The sequence below is a fragment of the Anopheles marshallii genome, chromosome 2, assembly GCF_943734725.1.
Source record: "Anopheles marshallii chromosome 2, idAnoMarsDA_429_01, whole genome shotgun sequence".
NCBI classification, from domain to species: Eukaryota; Metazoa; Arthropoda; class Insecta; order Diptera; family Culicidae; genus Anopheles; species Anopheles marshallii.
Window position 1 is genome coordinate 73,429,035 of NC_071326.1, and position 10,601 is coordinate 73,439,635.

The window sequence follows — 10,601 nt, forward strand, 5'->3', positions numbered from 1 at the left end:
TTTGTGTCCTCATTAATTGTATCACATTGTTGATCATTACACCAATTGGTTAGGCACACTTATACGTCAAGTTACTAACAGGCTTACAATGTCCTCTCGCCATAGCTACTATTTATACAATATCATAGCGTGTATTCTATATAATACAAATATAAACTTTTCGATCGCATTCGTTCGTCCTTTACGGTAAAACACAGCATGGTATTAGGTTAAGACAATGTGCAGCCGCTCTCCGTGGCTTCCATACGCTTAATGGTCATGATCGTGATCGTCACCTCCTCCGTGACTATGATTATGGCTGTGTCCGGCTGAAAGAAATCAAATAAGCAAATAGAGTATTTGTGTAAGTGAAATTGGGTACACACAGGTTAAGCGCTTGTCATCGATAAGCCATTAAAGATAAGCCCAATTGGTGGTGAATTTGATTGTGGCCCATTGGCGCGATTCGGAGAATGCGGGTTTTACGGTTACTGATGGGCCGTTGTTCATGAATTATTAGAACCGAAGAATGTCTTGAATGAACGGCGACTGATTATTGAACCGTTGCCAGCCTGAACACGGGTCTTATCTTATCGCCACCGATCAGGCAAGGGAGGTACTTGGTGCGAATGTTTGACATTATTAACGATATTAACGGGGCACACAAAGGCGATCACTTTGTACCAGTACTCCTGCTTGCTCCTGATGATGATAACGGTGGAGTGTATCCGGCATTCGCCGTTATTTCGTTACATTGTTTTAACGGGCGTGGATGATAACGGAAATTACGAATCGTTAAGGGAACGCGTGATTTGTAAGCTTACGTCTAAGCTGCTTAGAGGCTGGAAAAGATGTTGTCAAGTCGACAGCGCTGAACAACGGTTCGGTTTTTGTTTGTTGGGTTTCACCTTAAACCCACTTGGGGAGCGATTTCAAAATCGGGCCGGCTATGATTAGAAGACATTAGTTTTAGTCACTAGGCTTCGATAAATTCCTTCCATCCGTTATCAATATCTTGCCGAAAAAAAGGGCCATATAACGGAGGTGATAACGGCACATGCTTCCAATAGATTGACCACTTTGATTATCCTTTGGGTAAAATGTGGATGGAGGCCAGTTTATAATGTTTATAATGTAACGATGTAAGATATTGGAAGTCCCAACTGGAATATAGGAAGTTCTAACAGTAGCGGAACAACCCCTTGGAGCCTCTGGGTAGAATGGTTGTTGGGGCCCCCGTTATATGAAAAAGTTTAGTGTTGAAAGGTAAGGTTTGTTTTCAAGCCATTTGCTATCATAAATCACACATTCTTTCCTACATAACAGTCTTCTACGGGGGTCTCCCCGCATGGTGAGGGTAGAGGGACTCTTCTCCACCCACCGTTAGATCCATCACTGAGGCCTAATGATTGTTAGCAATTAAGTAACTGGTCGACTTGATGACTTTATTTACATGCCGACACTCAATTGAAGTGCACTCGAACTCGACAAGCTACAGGAAGGCAAGGCGCTCATTACTTGGTCCAAACGAGGGAGGTTTCATGCAACGAAAGATTGTTTTTAACTCGAACTTAAACTTTACTAAACACCATGGAGATAAACGTCGATGGACTGCTAAGCCGGCCAATTAATTGATCAATTGAAGCAGCACTAATGATGGATTGTACAATTAATGCACATTATGGGTGAATCTCACTCACGACAGGTAAGCCAATTAATCGCGATCGAACGCACACAATCACGGCCGGTTTCACGGTGACTAATGGGTATCTTCACTTAAGTGAGCACCGCATTCAAATCAAACGATCTCAAATAGAATAAATAAATAATAGACCGTTTTGCGTGGGTTCGCGGTGGGTGCAAGCGTGCTAAATGTTGCTAATGTTGTTTTAAAGATAAGCGAAATGGTTTTGCAAAAAAAAAGTCGAACCCATTCTTTTCGAATCATAAATTCATCAGACAAACGTGATAACACTATTGTCCGACGTACGTTTAACGAACTCCGCAAGAATTTCCTGCCCTGCCGTAGGAAAATGCTTATCATATTTGAGCAAGTGTTTTCGTAGTCTGTTTGTTGTCGGCTCGGTAGGAAAAAAAAAGCGCCGCTTAAAAGATGCACATTGTCAACCTAAATTGATCCACAGTTGCGTGTTCCACTTCGATCCGTGACAAACAGACGAACAAAAGGCCATTACTGCTAACAAACGAGTTCCAGTAAAAAGATAAAAATGCCGAAATAACGAACTAAAAATTGTTCTTTCCTTCCTCGATCGGTAACGCGACTCGCAATGGCCAACAGTAAACTCATCACCAGCAATTAAGGTGCAAATTGTTGCAACTACCACACTCGAATGAAACACTCCAACATCCGCCGGAATTAAGTCTTCGGTTGGGGTTTAATTCAGTACGACACCGTGTTCTTCCCAGTCGGTTGATGACGAGCATTTGATTATTCAATGTACAGGCTACGCTACATATACTTATTGGGGTATTCCCACTGATGTTCCAACCCCTACTCACTTGCGGCCTTGATGCCAAGCAGCAGACCAAACCCGGCCAGTACGGCCAAGAACTGCCACAGTCCGTTCGTGGGCGACACCGAATGCTGATGATCGTGCCCTTGCTGTCCATCGTTATCACCGCCACCCCCATGACTGTGTCCGGCATCTTTCGCCAGAATCTCGAAGAAGATCACGTAGATCAGCGTGCCGCTGGCGAGACCCTGCAGTATCACCGACACGACCTCGATCGTTTGGTTCGTGTCGGAGCTGACGGAGCTGAGCGCGATCCCGATGCCGATACCGAGCGGGCTGACCACCGAGTAGACGAAGATGTACGCGACGGCAATGCGGAACTGTACGGCCGCCACCAGCAGCTCGAACGCAACGCAGAAGGCGATCACGAACTTGTGCGAGGCGACGGCCCCGAACAGTAACCACACGGCTGATGGTGACCGTTCCAGCCCGACTGCCAGCCCTTCGAACAGCTCGTGAATGGAGAGGGCGAGCACAATCAGCAGTCCGCGCAGTGGTCCGTTCGCGTTGGACGCTGCTGGTGCCGGGGCATCGATCGGTACTGCGGTGGGCGTTCCGTCGATATCGGACACCGGGTAGACGGCGGTTATGTTGCCGGCATGTGAATGTCCATGCGCTAGGTCATGTTTGGAGTGTGCCTCGAAGCTCATACCACCGGCCGCACTCTTTTCGGCTTTGGCAGCACGGGCGATTGCCGAACGGCGATGCATCCACCAGTGCACCACCTCCTCGATGAGATAAATCATGAAGAACCCGCTCGTGAGCAGGAATTCGCCGAGCGGAAAGGGCAGATCGTCCGGTTCGGGCAGAGCACCGGTTTCGACCAACTCGGCGATCGAGTGGTTTATCTCGGGCAGCAGATGCAGAAAGGTGGTACTGAGCAGGGCACCACCGCCGAACGACAGCAGCAGCCGGATCAGGAACAAATGTGTGCCCCCGGACGGGGAGGATGGATTCAGGTTAAACCAGCGCACCAACTTGAACGGCACCAGGCCACACACCATGCTGACACTGAACAGTACCACCATGGAGGTCACTTTGGCTATCGTTGGCGAATCTTCTTCGTCGTGATCGGCATGATCTTCGCCATCTTGGAAGGGTTTCAGCGTTAGCGTCCCGTTTGCACCGACGGACGCTAGTGTTTCGGCCAAGCGCTCTGTCGTCGTCGCTAGAATGTCCATCCTTCAACGCTCTGTCTATCCAGCTATCTTGCCTCCGATTCTGATACCTACTCTCCCGATGGTTGTTATGTCCCGTGTGTGCCGGGCACCGTGTAGCACCGCTGCGTAGCAAATGTTTTATTGATACTTAATGTTAACACCTTCTTGGCGATTTTGATCTTTCTTTTCTGTCTGTCTGGTTTTGGGCTTTATCGGACGCGCCCCCTTCGCCTCGCTTTACTGTGGGGATCACTCTCACTATTCCTGTCGAATTCGTACGTTCGTTCCACCGTTAGCACCTTTAATGTTTTTCACCTTGCCCTCAACACCCGCACTGGCCACTGCTACCGTCGCATCCGTGCGCCTGTCTACCACCGCTAGCTAACGTATGCAAACGGACAAACACCTAGCCTGATGGCGAATCTAGCGCGTACTAGCCGTTGCTCCGGTACCGCCGGAGATCTATACCTGTATGTTACCTGGAAAACCCTATTCTACCCCGGCAGCTACACGCCGTTATCGCACCAATGTTTTAGTTCTCTTCTCAGCGTCCCGCTCTATTTGTACCTGTTTCAATCGACCCGGAATGGGTGTTTCAGTGTCTCTTTCTTACTGTTTCTCTCGATCCAGATCTCTCTATTTCTAGTGCCGTTTTTTTTTCTTTTTTTGGAGAATGGTGTTATCTGCCGCTCCAGATCACGTCGTTTCCAATACGCCTGACATCCACACCATCAGAGCACCTGCATTTTGCTCGTTATCGAACTCGCACGTAACGGCCGATGGTAACTAAGGCCGCGTGTCACTGGATTAAACGCGTTGTTTCGTATGCTCTCTTTGATCTGCTACTGCGATGGATGCTGGATGCTCGGGGCGTCGCCTCCTTGTTTGAACACAGTCAGCTTATCCAAGGAACACACTACTCCGATGCGACTGCTAGCAGATGTTAGCACCCAGGATCCGTTCTCTGCGTGTCGTGCACTCCAGCAGAGGCGAAGAAAGCGAATAGTCCAAGACGCTGTCCACGGAGGAATTATTATAGATTATAGAATTATCTTCCCCTTTGCTGATGGTCGACGATGAATGACTGGGCATGATAGCGATCGCTCGTACGTGCCCGACCTGCGCTGGTACACACACCGATCGTATCGCATCGTTTCCACACACAGAGCGCCTTGTCGCGTGCTGCCGTTATGAGTGAATTTTGTGCGTGCCGAGATATAGCGTGTAATCTTCACTACAAAGTCCGCGTAGTATGCCACCAAGAAAGGTGTTTTACTTATAGGCATTTATTGAGCTGTTATTAAAGCTATAGGATAGTTGGGTTTATGCACTAGCGAGTATTTTATTTCATTCATAATCTGTACAAATAAAATGACAATAATATCTCGAGATGCTGAAACACGTGTAATTAAACGTGCCTCGCTGAGAAGAAGTGAATCCTAGTTACAATAGAAGGTTGTAACAAAAGCAAAATCTTCCGAACTTGTAAAATCGTGTAAAGCGTACTGAAGCATCGTAACGAGGCGTAACGCACGGTGCTGTGCGGATTGCATACATTGCCCGATGTTGTTTTCCAATCACAAACGAATGGATCAAAACTATTTTTTACCACTATTTTTACGTTACTACTAGTTGCATCATTTTTTTTTATTAATGATAAGATTATATAGTACAGAGCGTTAACATTTTGGTAAACAATCCCCGAAGTGTCACTCGTCACTCAAAACACCGATTTATGCAGCTGTCAGTTTACGCGCTCTTTTTTTGGTGCGGCTTCAGTAAGCGAATGGACACGACACATCTAGAACGGGGGTGATTCTTTGCAAGTTCTTACTACGCGATCCAGTACAATTTTGTGAAACTTTTTTATGGCTGTTCCACGCGGTGTCAAATGCTACATCAAGTGTTTGTTTAATATAAGGTACGTAACAATATATAGAATACAAATGTAAATGTTGATTGTATAAGTTGAATTCTGCAACATAAATGTATCCTAATTACGATTTATCATCTACAGTTGTTTCATTTTTCGGCTGTCGCCCTTTAAACGTTGAGTTTAGCCACGTCGCGCGGAACCGCTTACTAAAATAGAGAGACAATTACTATTGAGGTAGGTAATGTGGCTGTGACCCTATATGATGCACCCTATATTAGCAATCGTAACCTACCTGACACGGGAAAATCGTGAGCGATGGAGTACTTTGTCGTCCTGCGATGAGTGTTCCATTGCATCCGAATTTGTGCTCCTCAAACAACAAAACCTTTGGGCTTGGGCGGCTTTGGGAATTGCTGTAGATTCTTGCTGTAGGAAAGGAAGACAAAGTTATCATAAGCTGTCTATAAATCGAAATCGCACCCCTCACCTCTTCTGGTGACAAACGACACAGGCACTGCAAGATTTTCGATCCTCGCAGTGCCTTTTTGAAGGTTTTGTTTGTGAGACCGTAGATGAGCGGATTGACGGCGGCGTTCAGGAAGATGAAGGCAACCTTCGCCAACCACCAGACGAAAATGAAACTTTCGCTGAACTAAAAAAGGGAGTAGAGGATGTAAACAGTATTAGTGCAATGAGTGGTACACTGTCAGACATCAATCACCTACCTGGAAATGTTCGAAAGGTTCGATGCTGTAGTAGACAAACACCATAATGGTGAAGGGAACGCGTACAATAATGAATGCCAGCAGCACAATGTAAAGAGTTTTGGCTACCCGACTTTTGTACCGGACCACCATCGGATGTTGCCTTCGGAGCGCATTTCGTTCGTAGCGATCCAGCTTAACGATGATCAGGGTGTACGCCACCAACATTACACCGAGCGGAACCCATACGAGCATGACCAGCAGAAACTCCCAGTACGTTGCCAGTACGGAGCGATCCTCGTAGCAGTACATCTCCACGAGATCCTTCCAGTGGCGGATCTTAAAGTGCCGATATAGGGACAGTGGCATCGCGATGCTAAATCCCATAATCCAGCAAAACACGATCGCCGCTACGGTACCGCGCCCCTTGAGCCGTGTGCCGGAAGACAGCACCACTGCCGACAAGCGATCGTAGCTGATGACGCACATACCCAGCACGGATGTGACCAAAAGGCCTCCTGTGACCCGAGGGAAGATTCATTTTTAAAAATTACTCCCAAAAACTCAAAGAAAAATCCCACCTTCGATAAGTCCCTCGAGTTTACATCCAACCGGTCCGAGCAGATAGTTCTGGAAGAAGTCGTGCGTCATGAAGAAGATGGGACACACGAGCAGGGTTAGGAAATCGGTCACTACCAGGTTCGCTATCAGCAGATGGCTCGGAGTGCGCAGCGTACGGTTGGAAAATATAACCTCCAGCAGAATGCCATTACCGAGCAGACCGAACACGATGATGGGTATAAACACGCACAGCTTCGTGATCAGTTCCGATTCGGGTATGGTACTCCACAGTTCCAGCGGGTAGTTGTAGAGCGATGTGTTGGGCTGTATAATGGAGGCACGGTTAGAGATGCTAAGCTACAGAGAACTGTTCACTCAGCGTGTGCCATACTACTTACGGCAGTGGGAGCCTCCCAAAAGAATCTCGATGCGGGAATATAGACGAGGGGCCGGCTTTCCGGAATGAATTGAAATCCAGTTTTCATGATGGGTGGTTTTTACAGCTTACAGCTGAAATACCTGGAAGGGAAGGAAATACATTAAATTAATGGAGGATAGGCCGCTAGGGATCATGAATGCCGATGAAAAGAAGAGCATCAATGAAGGCAATTAGGTCGTCGGATGCGAAGCATATCCTGGAGCGAGTATTAGCTGTCACTGGGACGGTAGAAATCCAAATCACTGATCCAAAGAGACCGAGACATGACATTCAATGGTCCAGGCTCCTCGAAACTCGGTAGGCTAACGGTACGACTCTCGAGACCATCTTTTTCTTTGTCGGCACAATAACCTGAAGAGGTCTAAGGCCTGCTATTTGTGGCATTTTTTTACTTTATTTACCCGAATCCCTGGAAAGTCAGTCCTCCGTAGGGAAGCTTTGTCCGGATGGGATTTTGGACCGGTCCTGTCGTGCTAAGACCGACGTCGCTATCAAAATACCACCTGGCCGCCCGAGTCGAGACGTTCATATTGCCAATGTAATTGTGGATTGAATGCGTTTCTTATCAAACAAAACGCCCAGCTCGTTTATACACTCTTGACTGCCTCAGAGGAGAGTCACAAAGCCTGTTATACAGCAAGGGAGTTTGTGGTTGGGAGCAGAAGAGTCTTGACATATCTTGGGATCCAAATCGACCACTAAAGATCAGTAAAGAGACCTACTACGACCTCAATAGGTCTAGGCATGACATTTCTGGTTTGTTTTTACCTTCATTTATTTGCTGCTGGATAGTCACTTCTGGGTAAAATTTCTTATCGATTGGTTAAAGAGTACGAAGATCGACAAACCTCCCAATGGCAAGATGCAATTGGAAAACCTCAAACCAAGGATCTAGTCTAATCATTTCAAGGCAAAACGAAGTGACAGGAGTTGATTGCCAAGGGCACGAAAAACCAACAACTAACATCTGCCTATTTCGTCGGCCTTTGTCATGGTTTTAAGACCAGTCGATCATTATTGAGATATATAGAGTTAAACAAAAAAAAAACAACACTTGTTTACCATATAGGATCTTTACTATGGTTGTAGCTCCAAAATAATGAAATAAGTGTGTATTAAACTGTTTTTACGGAAAAGGTGTAACAATCTTATTTTATCTCTTTTTCCTTTGCCAACTATTTCTGCGATTTTCCATCGCACACGGACTGAATGATCCATTCCCATTTCGTACATTAAAGTTCACCTAAACATCTGTACAATTCCGCCGAAACATGATCATAAAGTTAATCGTCGTCTCTCGGTTCGGTTCGGCCATCTGCGTTCGCTCGAACAAACCGTAGCATTGATCGTTCATGAGCAGAAAAACGCGGTGCTTGAAATATTATGTCGTTCGGCAGACAATATATCAACGAAGGTTAAAGCAAACAACATCTCGATCTTGTTCCGAATCAACGCCACTGGTTCGACAGGCCGAAATTGGAGCGGGCATGTATTCGCTAAATGGTGCCCGAATTGAAAACCGAATCCGAAACACAGATTTACTGTCGAATGGTACGGGAGGTGAAGGTGAGCGGGATCTTCGATCTTGCAATGCTTACAATCACACTTGGAAAAATACGGACCTCCAATGCGAAATTAATTGCAGGTGAGAAGAAAATTCTACAACCGATACCAGGTGGCTCCTTTGCCGATAGGTGCAAACATCCGTAAAATACCTGCGCCCCGGAACGGTTGACGTGTGTGAGGATATATTTTCAACACACGAGTTACATTTGTTTAAAGTAAAAAAATCCCCTCATGGAGTCATGCCCATGGGGTCATCATGGGGGGGGGAGGGAACCTTATTCTTATAGAACCTCAGTTTTGGAGAAGAGAAAACCAAAAAATGTTTGTTATCTTTTAACCTTCAATGCACTCAATGTATACCACAAAGCCGGATATGATCGGCGCTTATCACAACACAAGCTATTTCCACCATAAAAAAAATTGTTTTGCATATACACTAAGCACACTCTACCATTCACTACTATCGTTACGTTACGCTCTACAGCGACCGATTTCGCCAAGCGACCATTTCTTCCGACGCGCAAAACATTACTGACCACCAAAGGCGCAGTGACCAGAGCTGATGCATCGCATCGTTATCCGGAAAAATCGTTTACTTTAGGGAAAGAGGATATGTTTTTTTTTTGGGTTACAAGATAAAATAATTTCTGCGCACCTCCTCCGTCCCAATATCATCCACCGTCCGGTGGAAACGGATGAAAGCAAACAAGAACTATTTATAGGTCAATAGGGAATGTGTTAGAGGTTGGGTTGTACCGTATGGTGATGGTGCATTTTTTTAGAAGCAGAAGTAGTAGATTTCTTAATATTATCACGATAAAAATTTGTCCCTTTGTAGGAAATTAATCCTCATTATGAATTATTAAGTGGTAGATATTCAAAAATAACTACAGTAAAACGTCGTATATGCTCGGCAACTGCGGACTGACCGCTTGCCGGTTAAATGATTTCGACGGATAAGACAGGCCCTTCTGCTTTGTGCGTATTTGTGCAATATTTGAAGTTAAAAATAATATGTCAAAGCTATCTACTAACTGTCATGTCGCTGTCAAACGAATCTACTTCTAGCTGTCATTTTTGTGCACACAGATAATCCACCCACCGGTTTATAAGGCCTCGGATAATCAACGTTCTGCTGCATTAGTAAATTGTTGTCAGGATGCGATTCAACAACTGCTAAGAACTACTACTAACGCACAAGCTAATAGCAATAAAGGTAGTTCGCATATAATAAATTTTACATCCGACTCGTTTCACTTCACTGTGCGGTTATCAATGCACCAAACACCCAACGGCGTGGAAATTTAAGAACTGCCGAAACAAACAAACTCCCGTTTTGCTCACCCATTTCTGACCGGATTTTAATGTGCTCGGTCGCAAAGCCCTGCTGTAAACACTTACCGGCGTCGGTGTCGGTGACGCTGCCACATGAAGATCAGATTTCATTTCGGTTCGGTAGGACAAATGGGAAATTGCCGAACGTTAGAAAGCTTCAAGTATAAACGGATGGGGAAGCGTTCGTCTGTAGCGATAAACCTTTCGTTTGACCAATTATTAAAATCGTGACTAATGACTATCGGGTGAATTCTTCAAATTTTCAATTTCCTCAAGCGCTAAAATAATAAAACCATTATTTGAAAAGCGAAAAGTTAATCAGTTTGTGATATGTATTGTTATTGAGATTGTATTTAATGTCCCGTGTTGTGCTTATTGTTTGAAATCATTCGTCTATTAGTGATATTGTTAAAATTGTATTTCAAATTAATTTGAATAGATGTTATC

General features: G+C 45.3%; 2 protein-coding genes across 2 annotated transcripts; both read right to left on the minus strand.

The window, feature by feature from the left end:
• Positions 1-249: 249 nt before the first annotated feature.
• LOC128707009 (zinc transporter ZIP1-like) lies at positions 250-3,694 on the minus strand. The gene is made up of 2 exons (XM_053801953.1): positions 2,500-3,694; positions 250-308 (listed from the first exon to the last, which is right to left on the minus strand). The coding sequence occupies exons 1-2, from the start codon at positions 3,692-3,694 to the stop codon at positions 250-252; spliced, it is 1,254 nt and encodes a 417-aa protein (XP_053657928.1).
• Positions 3,695-5,670: 1,976 nt separating this feature from the next.
• LOC128708130 (neuropeptide Y receptor type 2-like) lies at positions 5,671-7,299 on the minus strand. Its single transcript, XM_053803088.1, has 6 exons — positions 7,213-7,299; positions 6,835-7,138; positions 6,275-6,771; positions 6,037-6,201; positions 5,842-5,975; positions 5,671-5,755 (listed from the first exon to the last, which is right to left on the minus strand). The coding sequence occupies exons 1-6, from the start codon at positions 7,297-7,299 to the stop codon at positions 5,671-5,673; spliced, it is 1,272 nt and encodes a 423-aa protein (XP_053659063.1).
• Between the last annotated feature and the right edge of the window lie 3,302 nt (positions 7,300-10,601).

Bases quoted from the DNA above. Each gene is read 5' to 3' on its own strand.
- LOC128708130 (XM_053803088.1), bottom strand. From the start codon at position 7,299: ATGAAAACTGGATTTCAATTCATTCCGGAAAGCCGGCCCCTCGTCTAT. The intron at 6,772-6,834 runs GTGGGATTTTTC...CTCGGGTCACAG, and splicing joins ACTCGAGGGACTTATCGAAG to GAGGCCTTTTGGTCACATCC. The intron at 5,976-6,036 runs GTGAGGGGTGCG...CCTTTCCTACAG, and splicing joins GTCGTTTGTCACCAGAAGAG to CAAGAATCTACAGCAATTCC.
- LOC128707009 (XM_053801953.1), bottom strand. From the start codon at position 3,694: ATGGACATTCTAGCGACGACGACAGAGCGCTTGGCCGAAACACTAGCG. The intron at 309-2,499 runs GTGAGTAGGGGT...GATTTCTTTCAG, and splicing joins GCTTGGCATCAAGGCCGCAA to CCGGACACAGCCATAATCAT.